Below are 13,701 nucleotides of genomic sequence, written 5' to 3'. Positions count from 1 at the left end.
GTAAAGGTAGATAAGATATAGTTGTTATTTGTTTTGATGTAACTACAATAGTGTATTGCTTTTGGTATTTTTTAGAATATCACTGTATTGTCTTAATAGTTTTTTGGTATATCACAAATCAATTAAATAGTAATTAGACAACAATCAAATAGTAATTAGACAACAATCAAATAGTAATGTATATCATTAAGTATCAGTATCAAATAGTAATCAGACAACAATCAGTTAACAATGTGTATTACAGGCAATTAGAAAACGATCAAAATCAAATAGCAATCAGACAATAAATAGTATCATTAATAATAATAATCATCATCAAATAGTAATTAGATAGCAATTGGATAATAATCCAATAGCAATCATATGTCAATCAGATAACAATCAAATAATATAGCAGAAGTTCATATAGAAATCAATCAATAATCAAAAGACAATTATATGACAATATTAAAAAATGGTTAGAAAATACTAATTATATGATAAAAAAAATAGTGACAATGAGGACATCAATCATAATCATTCTCTTTCGATGTTGTATATCGATCACTGTAAAAATCGAAAAAATGGGAGGTGAAAAAGCAAAGTTGAAATGGCAAAATGTTTAAAAGAGAAGAGGAACTAAAGTTCCAGTGATCGAAAGTGAATTATGATAGTAACAAACAACAATCATATAGTAATATATCAAATAAAAATTACATAGCAATCACATACCAATCAAATTTCAATGGCTAGTGAATCGGTGAAGCAATTTGCCCTTAAAAATATATAATTAAAAAAAATAGCTAAAATGAGAATATTAGAAGAAATTAGGATTGACAAAAATTATCACAGGATCGGGTCCCCGTCCCGATCGGAACAAGGATCCTAACCGGGTCTCTAATCGGGGATGGGAAGGGTATCCCGCCCCATCCAATTAAATTTTTTATTGATATATATATATATATATATATATATATATATATATTAATTACAAATATTTCTATATTTATATATATTAAAAAGGTTGGAGATGAATCTCCGCATGGATCCATTTTCTCGACGAAGAAACCCCATCCTCGTACCTGCCTTTAATTGCAGGGTATGACGGGATGGGAGAAATACCCAGGGGAGGTGATGGGAGACTTCCGTTGCCAACCCTAGATGGAATGCACCCAAAGAAGTGGTGAAGATGTGAAATTGTGCGAGAGTGTAGAGTATGAGGTTATTGTGTTGGGACGTCCGGTAGCGTCTTAGCATATTAAATTAATAAGTTAAGAAAAGGAAAACAGGAAAACAAACATGTTGTTGGTCTAGAAATGGAAAAACGAGGTAGGTCAGTCAGTCAGATGATGATGACATTTGGTTGAGAGTCTTTAACTTAGTAAATAAGATCTCAATCTTCCCTGCTTCTCATCTCTGCGTTTACCCCATTGATGTAGAGAAAGATGAAGCTTCTTACTAGCAACCAGAAACTCAAGTGCTTGAATTGGCTTCAAAATCTCCAACACCAATTCCTTCAACGTATTCAACCTCAACTCATCCGCTTTCTCCATAACCTCTCTCATCACTTTCTCATATTGCTCCAACGCCATCTTCGTCTCTTCACTCTCCTCCCCTACCCCCTCCATCTCCTTCGCAACAATCACCGCTATCGGCTGATCCGCCACGTCCTCCTGCGAGCTCGCCATCTCACTCGTCAGTTTCTCTTCCGCTTTGATTGTCCTCATGTGTAGCCCATTCACACGCACCATCTGGGTAGGAGACAGCTCCCCTATACCTCCAACATGACAACTGTTGTTGTTTCTTACGCCTTCCAGCCACTCGCCCAAGCGCGCGTCCGCTTCACTCCCACAGAGCGCGTACACCAAGCGAATGAAAATGGAGGGGCGACAGCCGGCGATCCAGAGAAGGGAATTCTCCAAGGAGGTGCACCAAGTGGGGGCGAAGAAAGGGGAGACGTCTTCTTGAGCTAAGTGCCTACGGCTTGTGATGTAATCTTCGAAGTGTGTGATGCAATTTCGGATTAGGTTCTTGTTTGTTTCTTCGTGGTTATGGGTGTGAAGGGATAGGAGGAGGTGGGTTAAGTCTTCGCGTTGAAGTTGCATCCATTCCTGGAAGCAGCACCGGGAACGCTCCTCGTGACTAGTACTACCGTCGTCTTCTTCTTCTTCTTTCTTGGTGCTGCTACACCTATCTGTTGCCATCGATATGGATGGATGGATGGGGTTGTTTTTCCTTTTTCCTACTAATGCTTCATTTATACTGCCTCTTTACTTCTGCCCACCCACCTGGTGCCACAATTATAAGCTGCCACGTCTTTACTTCTTTCTTTCTATTTTTTGTCATTTCTGTACTTTTTTTAACTTTTATTTTTCTATTTTCCAATTACAATTCACACCTTCAAGTTTTACTTTACCAAATACATTTAGTAGGTGTATATTTTATTTTTTTCTTTAATGTTTTTTTTTCCCTATTTTGAAGGAGTTGGGTTTAATTTTTATCTAGTAACAATGTATTTGATTTTACTTTTTAGTTTGAAGACTTAATAAGCAACTTGTTTCTTTGTTTGGAGTATTTTTTCTTTCTTTATTTATTTAACTTTTTTTTATTTTAAAAAATATCTAGTATTTGGATTTAATTTTTATTTGTTCTCTATATTTCAAAATTTAGTTTTTATTTGGTTCCTATATTTCAAAATCTAGTACTTTCTATACGGTCTTTTGTTTTCATTTTTTTAAAGAAGAATTTTTTGCCCTATCAAAATTAAAATGGCCACATCATCCAAAAATCAATCGAAAAATCGACCGTTTGTGATGGAATTGTCAGAGTATGTCAAAATTTGCGGGATTTTGGATCTATGACCAAGGATTAGGAGTTGAATCTCCCATATATTTTGGTTTAAAATTAATCCATTATCATCCTAGTTAGCCTTCCATTAAATCACTAACAATTATGTTATCTCAAGGATTAAAATTGCACATTATTGAAATCTTAGGGACAAAAGTATTAGATCTTGAAACATAGGAACCAACTACAAACTAACCCAAGAACCTACGGACCAAAAGGGTTTTTTTTTCTTTTTTTTTTTTTTAAATCTTGAGTTGAGTTGAGAGAAATATCCAAGAACTTTGTCAAATCCTAGTAATTTGTGGTTGTAGTTCTAGTTGTTGTATCCTATTGGGATACAATAGTTATCGTATGCTTGCAGCCTATGCATACCAAATAATTTTCTTTAGGACGAAACTTCTCATAAACATACTTCGACTACTTATTAATATTTCCACAATGATGGAGTTCAAATTATCTCATAAGTAGTTATTATAATGTATTTATAGAGAGAGAATGTTTGGAGTTTACTATTTTCCTCATAGGATGAGATGGATCTTTACTTATAATAATATTTAGGTAAATTAGTACAAAAAAATATATTTAGCACAACAAAGCAAAGAGAGAATTGCATACTTTCTTGAGGCTATTAGTGTATGAGAATATTTATAAGGTCCATTTATGACTCTGTTTAGAAATGTGTGATATCGCTTGTGTCAAAATAGGTGTGATGGTCGAAGTTGCATAGAGCTAGAGATAAATTTGACTCCATTTTCTCTTTAGTAAAATTGTATAAATTCGAATGATCGACTCGAAACTCATTTGAAGATGCATAAACTTCAATCATATTTCTATTTCATATAGTTTTTAGATTCATCGGTGAGTTTGAGTCTGTCTTATGCAACCCAAAACAATTTTATTTTACATAAACATATAATTATTAAATATTTAGAAAAAAAAACAGAACAAATAAATTGTCATGTATTTTAATTAAATTATTTTGGTTAACGATGGAGATTGAAGTGGAGGATATTGTTGTGCGTGCAATGAATAATGGTGTTGGTGGCTATCTTTCTTTTAAATGGATTACAAAAGTTTAAAAAAGAGGAAGAAGACGAGAGACCACAGAAATCGAAGAGTTCCAGTTGATGCTATGGGTCTTGGAGTTTACACTGAAAAAGTCGGACCTAATTCTTCCAAACTTTTGTTTCCTTCTTCGGTATTAGTATTTTGGACTCTTTTCTTTTCTTTCTAGAATCAATTAAAATCAAGATTTAAAATATCGAAATATCAATGCGATGAAAATTTTATTTTATTGATAATTTTTTGATTTGGGTGAATATTTTGAAAAATATTATAAAAATAAAAAAGAAATCAAAAGATAAATTTATATTAATAAATAAGTATTTTATAATTTTCAAACGAGTAAACATATCTATTATTTATATTTTATTTTATATCAGTAATATTTTATTGTTTAATTATTATATTTCGTGAATTTTTCTACGATAATATAGAAATCTGACATACTTGATAACATCAAAGCAAACAAATAAAGTATTGATTCACTCCTCATATCAATATTGAATTCTGGTAAATGTGGAAATATCAATGAAAATATCTACATTTCGATAGAAATTTAATACTAGAGTTAAAACCTAGATTGCATTGCCTAAAACTATTTTATTCTTTTTTAATTATTTAATTCTCATTTTTTTTTTCCGTTAACGTACCATTTAGTTACTTTCTGTTTTAGTCTAGGAACAATAGAAATTCTCATTTATGATAAAGTTTTATCAAATTATAAAAATAATCATGATAGATGCAACTATTTATGATAAAATTTAATCAAATTATAAAAAGGACAATAATCTTGCTGCACCTAATCCTTCACAGTTCTTTTTTATACATAATACAAAAATTAAAAAATCAACTACTATATTAAAAAAAAAAAAAAAAATCACTCAGCAGATTTTCATTGTGTAATAAATTTTTTTCTTACAAAAATCAAATTCTAACTTTTAAAATTATAGAGTGTTTAGTTCGATGAGTCGGAATTAGAGGGAGTGAAATTGTGAACTCCACACTTTACTTGATCCAATGAATTTGTGGATCGTACGACAATATCAATTTTATGCTTTATTAATTCTATATTATGTAGCCTCCACGACTTTACAATTTCATTTATTTTCCTAAATATCTTTATTATTATTAATCCGATTATATATTAATATAATATATATATATATATATATTATATATATAAACGTGTAAAGATGGTGTATATGTATATGAATTAATACAATCCAAAAGCAAAATTAGCAAGATTTCTGTCCAACATAAATAAATATATATTGTTGAGTTAAATATAAATATGCTATTGAATTGAAGGGGAAGTCTCGAGTGTCTTTGGACACACACGATGTTCTGCACGTTTCATAAAAGACGTGCATGTGCGCCGTTGTTTTTTTCCCCATCAGCTTGTCAATCCGCACGCGCAACTCACGTGATTTGAGTTTGGTTTGTATGCAAACAACTTTTAAAATGGTAAAGAAGATCTCATTTGGCAATATTCGATACTTTAAGTTAAGAAAATAATGACTTTTAATTTATATGGAAAGTGTATGTCAGAAAATTTCGAACCAAACTTCAAATTTACATAATTGTACTGAGAAAATTAAACTCCTCACATATTCTAGAATAATTAAATTTGAATTCAAATTTCGTTAATCTATTGCTAAAACACATGAAATCATAATTACCTATTTTTTTATTTAAATTTATTGTTACAATAGAATTATAATGTACTTAAAAAAAAGAATTATAATAAATAAATTAGAAACAAAAAAGGCCAAAATAGATATAATAACCAATTATTAAAGTTGAAGGAAAAGTGGGTATATGTTCAAAAAATTTCTTGCTTTATAACTTGTTTTATATACAATAAAATCGAAAAAAAAAAAAAAAAAAAGATAGAAAGGGAGAGAATTGGTACGTTGAACTTTTTTAGATTAAAAAGTTGGAATTTTTCGAAAAATTTTGAAGGAAGGTTTACTCTCCTAAAATCGAATGAATCTGACATCTTTTTTATTTTCAATTTATTTATTTTTTTAGATTGAAAAGTTGGAATTTTTCGAAAAATTTGAAGCAAGATTTACTCTCCTAAAGTCAAATGAATCCGACATCGTTTTTTATTTTTAATTTATTTACTTTTTTAGATTGAAAAGTTGGAATTTTTCGAAAAATTTGAAGGAAGATTTACTCTCCTGAAGTCAAATGAATCCGACATCGCTTTTTATTTTTAATTTATTTACTTTTTTAGATTGAAAAGTTGAGATTTTTCAAAAATTTTGAAAGAAGATTTACTCTCCTGATATCCTTTTTATTTTCAATTTATTTATTTTTATCTTGTATTTTCATTGCTCACTTTTGAACCTGAAAAACTTACTTAAGATTTGTTGTTTCTTAAGTTCAAATAATATGGATAAAAAGCTCAATATTTAACGATGTAATTGTTGTTTCATTCTTTGGTCGAATTGGGTAGAACGTTGTTTTTTTGTATTATTAGAAAGATGAGGACGACATATTGAACTATTATAAAATTTACCTCCTAAAAGGCCAAAGCTTCGGGCGCCACGAGGCAAATGCTTACATCACCTTAGTAATGCATGTGACGTATATTTTTATTTTTTTTTATAGTCAAATTATAGATAGAGATGTAAAAAAAATAACCAGGTCCGCAGGATCCATCCCGGACGGACCTAGGAATTTCCGAATACACGGAGAATAAGGGAGAGAGTGGAGAAATTTTTTCTCGTTTGCAATTCGGAGATAGGGAATATAATTTCCTAACCTCCCACGACTTTTATCTATAAATTATAAATTTATAATATATTGTATACTTTGTTAAAATAATTATAGAAATTTTAATGATTTAAGTTTAAGACTTTATTACTCTAATTTCTTAAATGTTGTAATATTTAAAATAGGATGTTCTAATGGTTGAATTTTAATTTATAAAAATGATGAGAATTTAGCATTTTAATTATATGTTTTTAAATTGAATGAGTACTATTGCTTTTCTTACCAAAATTAATACTATTTTATTTAAATGAAAATTGTATTGGATATGTTTAAAGAATTGTTAAAAATATATATTTAATTGAAATTAAAAAAAAAGTTAGAAAAAATGATGGCAGGGAAATTTTCCCCGAACCCCATCCCAGCGAAATCTCTGTGGGAAGTCCCCACTCCGTTTCTCGTGTAAAAATTTGCGAGGACGAAAAATGAAATAGAGTGGTGGGGACGGAGATGGGGATGGGGAAGTTCCCTACCCCTGCTTGTAGACATCTCTAATTATAGATGTACTTTTATATAGAGAGAAAAAGAGAAATACTTCTATATATTTAATCAATTGGGTCTTCAAATTTTTGGTTAAATTAAGTAAATATTGTAAGGTTAATTTCAATTATACCTATGAATTATGAAAGAATTTAAATACAATTCTCATGAGGAAGAATAATGTCTTTTATCTAGTTATGTTTATATTGATAATAAAGAGAATATAATTAACAACGTGTTTGGATAGACTTTTCAACTGTATAATATTAAGCAAAAGTCATTTTCATAAAATTTATGGTATTTAGTAACAGTTCAAAATATCGGATTAAAAAATAAATTTGAGAAATAAAACTACTTTGAGTAAAACACTAAAATTCAAATTTTAGGAAAAATGTTTTTTAGTATTTAATTGAAAAATTATCAAAATACTCTCCGTAGTCGGCCCATCCATGGTCAACAACCATGGGTGACCACAGTGGCAATTGTCATTGGCGACATGTCTAGTCATAGTATTTTAAATATAAATTTAAAGAAGTTGTTAGCTAGTAATATTTAATGGTTGTTTTTATAGCAGTTTAATATTTGTTGTTGTAGGTAGAGCTATGAATAATTTAATTTTCAACCATTTGACACATATTTAAAGAGTATTTAAAGGTTAATTAGAAACTTAAATGTATACATAGATCACTACATCGTCGAATTTTTCTTGGCACATAATTTAGGCTACATTATTTGATATATATATATATATATATATGTGTGTGTGTGTGTGCTATTTTACTTTTTAAATTCAATAAGGTTGATCCACAAACGAAAACCGAGAAAGAGAGAAGAGAAATGCTCAAGTTTCAAAGAGAATCATAAAACTGAAGTTTTTAACTGCAAGTTGCAAGTGATGGATTGAAGCTAAAGATTTAATTCGCATGTTCCCTGTGTCAAAATCCAAGGGCCGAAATGACATAACCTAAAAGACGGCTATACTATCCATTTCAAGGAATAATTGTGACAGGTAGCCGTGTTTCAACTTTTCTTTTCAAAAAATAACAATTTAAGTATTTAGAAATTTATTATCGTTTGTCGACCGAAGAGGCAGGAAGAAATTAAGTTGAGTTTCCTCCTAAAATATAGGATTAAGTCAAGTGTTGGAAACTCAACCTATTACGTGGTCTACCCGACCTGTGTCCCGTCCCATCTGTGTGACCACTATTAACTGTTGATAGCTTTATTCACTTCCGCTTTTATTCCTTCCCAAACGCTCACTTGCACGCATTAATCCAGGGTCGAGTTTTCAACACTCGACCTACGCCTTTTTAATCCCACCAACAAACTTTGCCTCCGCCTCTGCCTCTTTGTGCAATTACTCTCTGTCCATCTCTTCTTCTCTTTCAAAAACTTCTCAAAAATCACTCTCCCTTTTTGGCTCTTTGTTTCTCCGATCATCTTTTTCCTTCTTCTTCTTCCAAAAATTGTTATTTAATCATCCTCTTTCCCACATTCGTCTATCAAATTGTGAGGTTTGTATTATGCTACTAAATTTCAATTTTTTAAAAATAATTATAAATTTTCTTTCTATTCTCATACTATTATATTTTTCTTATTGTTTTTGTTGCTGTTTGGGAAATAAAGAATGAAAATAAGGTAACGTTCACTCAACCAAATTCCTAGTTTTTTAAAATTAAAAATAATTTATAGATCCATATTCTCATAATATTTTATTTTTTCGTAGTTTTTGTTGTCGTATAACAAATAACAAAAAAAAAAAGAGGTATTGTTGTTACTTTGATGAAAAAAAAGTAAAACCGCTATTGAATTTGTGAGTTTACTTTTTATTTATTACTTGTTTTTTTATATTTGTATTATTCTAAATATACTATTTTAATTACTTATATATTGATGTTAGTAAACCTATCATGTTAATTTTTTTAATAGTTGTTGAATTCAAGAATATTTAGATATTGATGTTAGTAGTTTTTTTCTATATATTTTAATAATCTTATTTATATTATGTTAGAGACCTACCATGTTAATGTTTTTTTTTTTTCATTTTAAATAATATTAATTTTTGTTAGTATTAGTGTTATTCTTTTAGTATAGTGTATTTTAAAAAGTTTAGTAGTTTTTTTTTGTTATTTAATCCAAGATTATTAATTTGAGTGATTTTTATTTTATATATTTCTTATAATTTTCGATTGTTTTAGTATTTAAGTTTGATTTTTAAAGTTTTTTTTTAATATTTTTAATATTTTGTTTATATTTTTGTTTGTATTTAAGTTTGATAATTAGTAATCTATTATTTTTATTCTAATATTTTAATTTTTTTAGTATTGTTTTTATTTAAAAAGTTTAGTAGTTTTTTTTTCTTAATACAAAATTATTAATTTTAGTGGATTTTTTTAATATATATTTCTTATAATATTCGATTTTTTTTTAGTATTTAAGTTTGATGTTAAAATTTTTTTTTATTAGTTTTTAATATTTTTAATATTTTGTTTATATTTTTGTTTATATTTAAGTTTGATAATTAATAAAATAATTAGTAATGTATTGTTTATTTTATTTTTATAATATTTTACTTTTTTTAGTATTAGTGTATTTTAAAAAGTTTAGTAGTTCTTTTTGTTATTTAATACAAAACTATTAATTTGAGTGAATTTTTATTATATCTATTTCTTATAATATTAGATTGTTTTAGTATTTAAGTTTTGTGTTCAATGTTTTTCTATTAGTTTTTAATATTTTGTTTATATTTTTGTTTGTCTTTTTTATTTAAATTTGATAATTAGTAAAATAATTAATAATGTATTGTTTGTTTTTTTATATAATTCTACATTTTAAGTATTAGTGCATTTTAAAAAGTTTAATAGTTTTTTCTTTTGTTATTTAATACAAAATTACTAATTTGAGTGAATTTTTATTATATATATTTCTAATAATATTTGAGTTTGATATTCAAAGTTTTTTATTCATTTTTAATATTGTTAATATTTTGTTTATTTTTTTTTTGTTTTGTTTGTATTTAATTTTGATAATTAGTAAAATAATTAGTAATGTATTGTTTGTCTTTTCTTTTTAGAAAATGGCGGACAATTGTTTAGGATTTATGTTGTTTATAAATGGTAATGTGATCGATGGTGTTGATGGAGTTGATTATGACCAACCACTATGTGGGGATTTTAGTATAAATGTGAACAGTAGGCTTGTTTTTTTAACAATTTGTTGAAATGGTAGGGATCACTAGGTGTAGATATGAGAGCAATTCAGTTAGAAATAGTATATAAACATCCTAATCTAACACCATTAGGATCAGTAAGGTTTATGTCATTCCCTATTCCTAATGAACAAGCTATGAACTTGATGTTCTCAATCACGATGTCACTCCCAAATTTATTACATTTATATATTAATGTGAGTAGGGTAGGGTTGGATATAAACTTGAATGCACACACTACAAGAATTTTGGGCTTTAATGTCGGTTGAAAAAAGTGAAATTGGATGTATAATGTCGATTTTTTTTAAAGCGGATCTTTAATGTCGATTTTAAACCGACATTGTAGGGGTACCTTTAATGTCAGTTTTAAACCGACATTAAAGACCCGTTTAATTTATTTCACTTTCTATTTTCCCCCATTTTTTTTATTTCCCTCTTCACTCTCCCTCTATTTTCTTTTTCCTCTCATTCTCACACTTCCCTCTTCAGACCCTCTTCTTTCTCACTTCTCTCTTCCAAACCCTTGCCATTCGTCTGTTGATCGTGGGTGAAGAGTCTGTCGTGGTGCAGATCTGGCCTCCGTGCAAGTCTGTTCATCGTGCAACCCGCGCCGCTGCACCCAGTCGTGTGCGTCTCATCAGTCGCTTGGATCTACTGCTCGTTCCGTTGAAGCACTGTCGTTCGCGTGTCTCCGTCACGCGCAACACCAGGTTTGTTCTTGGCCAGCTGCCGCCATCCCATGTCTGTCGTGGTTCTCCGTTCGTGTCGTGCTACCATCGTTTGTGGGTGGATCTCGAAAGAAAAACGGTAGCAGTGGAGAAGAAGAAGGAAAGAAAAAGAAAAAAAGAAGGATGAAAGATGAAATACCATCTCGGTTACTTCGGTAAAGTTGGCTTAGGCCAAATTAGTTTTGGTATTTCTTGTGGCGTTATTCGAAGTATTAGATTAATATTATCAAACTTTGTGTTTCTGTTTTCTTCACTTTGAACTCAGTCAAGATTTTGAATGTGTTTCTTGAATTATTATTTTTCTTGAATGTTATACATTGTTAATCTCGCTAGTTTAGTAGGCTTTCTATATCATTATTAGAGTCGTTGAATGTGTAGAATGCTACTTGGTTGTCTCCATGTAAATGTAAAATATGGTAAATCAAATTATTGTCGATATTTTATATAGAGAATATCAGTTTTTACTTGACATGCTAGCTTTTGGCCATTTTTCTACATGGTCTCTACTCCCAATCTTTTGATATGAGCCATCCAACTAGATTAGTAATATTGTATCTATTGATTTTTTGATAGATACTTGTAGAAAAATCATCTAGTTTCAAGGCTTTTTTTTTCATAAGTTATTCCAAACACAATATTTCACTTGGGAGAAACTTTCAAAACCTAAACCTGAAATATTGTATGATTTAAGATTGTACTCACTTTTGCTATTGTGTTGTTGTTTCCAGGTTGTTTCTATAGTGGACACTTTGAACAAGTGGAAGAATAAAGAGGCAAAATGGGTATTTGGGTTTGTTTACTTCAAGATTTTTTTTTCTAGTTTAGTACTTCAAAACTCTCCTTGTAGGTTTCTTCAGACATTCTTCACGTAGGGTAGTGTAGGGATTTGTGGAGTCATTTCGTAATTCTTGAGAGATAGAACTGTTATGCAATTGTTAAAGCAAATCGAATTTGAGATTTCCATGAGCAATGAAAAAAAGATTATTCCAAATCACAATCATGAATGAACATTACATTTACAGTCGAATAGAAACAAGTGGTTATACAATTAATAAAGAAATTACAACATGAATAACTACAAATGAATAAAGGGAAAACTCTACGAACATTTGAAGATGTGTCTCCATGCTCCGTTGCACACGATTACTCGAACAACAACAACCTCGAATGCTCGATCTACATGACCGCAACACAGCAAGAACACTTCACGCTCGTCCTCAACTATCACCGAGGTCACGACTTCTTCAGCAACACGAACGACCTCCACAGAACCTCGAAGGTGTCGAGTTGAGTATGACACCACCAACAAGGTTACCTTGGTATTCTCGGTGTGAGAATCCAGAGGATGGGATCTGTTCGGACTTGGAATGAGGTAGACGAAGGAAGAAACACCGATCGTGTACACGACTGGGCAAGTGGGAGATGGCGGAGACCTATCGTATAGGTTGATGCCCAATCATTTAACTAAAGCTAAGCGATTGTCTAGTAAAAGGTATGTGATCGTTTAGATCATCGTTTAGCTCGGCCTGTCGCCTACAGACACTACACGATTATTTACTTTGGGCAAGCAAACGTCTAGCAAAAGCTATGCGATCGTTTAGTGAATACTGCATGATCGTTTAGCTCGCCTAAGCTACCGTTTAGTAAATCTGTATTTACTTGACAACTCCATGAGATCCTTTTTTGCGAGAGAGAAATCTCAAAACAATTTTCAACCTTTTGTAAAACTTACAAAAATTAGGAAGACCATTTTTCTTTTATCTCACGGTTGCCATGAAAATCCAATAACCACCCACTCAATTGGTTATTAAAGAAAAAAAAATTAATTATCCAATAATTAATATTATTATAAATATAAATGATAACCAACTTATCAAACTATATTTATAACCTATAGTTTTAATATTTCATCTCATGAAACATATAAACCATAGTTCTTTTTCTATTCCATGGTACTTAATGTAAATCTCATTTACATCAATCCTCCACTAGATGTATCTCATACATCATACCAATTATATCATATATAATCAAAATACCTCTTGTCAATTTGAACATTTCAAATCAACACCAAGAACTGATTCTCAACTAAATCCATTGAGCTACCAAGGGGACCTTATGAACCTGTAGCTTGAACCTCCAACGGTACGTGAATAACTTACTAAACTCTTTAGTCACAGGATCCAACATCCATTAATTGCCAGGCACTCCACTAAAGATCGATAGCTGAACTCTCCTTACCAAAGATATATTATGTGTCCATCTTAACCACACTAGTACGACAACACTTCACAGATCGCTCGTAAGTACAGTTGGGTCAATAACTATTATGCCCCTGTAGTTACATTTGTCTCTTTAAGTACCATTGATCTCTCTAATGAACATAAGTCATAGTCCTACTATGACGGAGTCTTCTCTTCCAAAGAGAAGCTGTGGCCACTATGTTCAAGCCCCAGAATCAGCTCTTTAAGGAGCAATCTCTCTACTTATCCCTCCTTTGGGAAATGAGTGAATTTCATCTTGTGGATTGAGTTCCTAACTCCCAGATCAGTCAAGTCCCCAAAAAGGTTGGCATGTTGAGTTGACAATCTAGCCACTCTCACCCATACTAATCAAAGG

General features: G+C 30.3%; 1 protein-coding gene across 1 annotated transcript; it reads right to left on the bottom strand.

Annotated features, from left to right (window-relative positions):
- Positions 1-1,299: 1,299 nt before the first annotated feature.
- On the bottom strand, positions 1,300-2,283 carry LOC120083852 (protein DELAY OF GERMINATION 1). Its single transcript, XM_039039739.1, has one exon. It carries the CDS (start codon positions 2,181-2,183, stop codon positions 1,353-1,355), a length of 831 nt encoding a protein of 276 aa, XP_038895667.1. The 5' UTR covers positions 2,184-2,283; the 3' UTR covers positions 1,300-1,352.
- Positions 2,284-13,701: the final 11,418 nt, after the last annotated feature.

Source organism: Benincasa hispida, chromosome 8 (genome assembly GCF_009727055.1).
Source record: "Benincasa hispida cultivar B227 chromosome 8, ASM972705v1, whole genome shotgun sequence".
NCBI classification, from domain to species: Eukaryota; Viridiplantae; Streptophyta; class Magnoliopsida; order Cucurbitales; family Cucurbitaceae; genus Benincasa; species Benincasa hispida.
Note: the sequence above shows the minus strand (reverse complement) of the source record. Positions and strands in the feature narration are given on the sequence as shown.

Coding starts and splice junctions, on each gene's coding strand:
- LOC120083852 (XM_039039739.1), bottom strand. CDS start 2,183: ATGGCAACAGATAGGTGTAGCAGCACCAAGAAAGAAGAAGAAGAAGAC.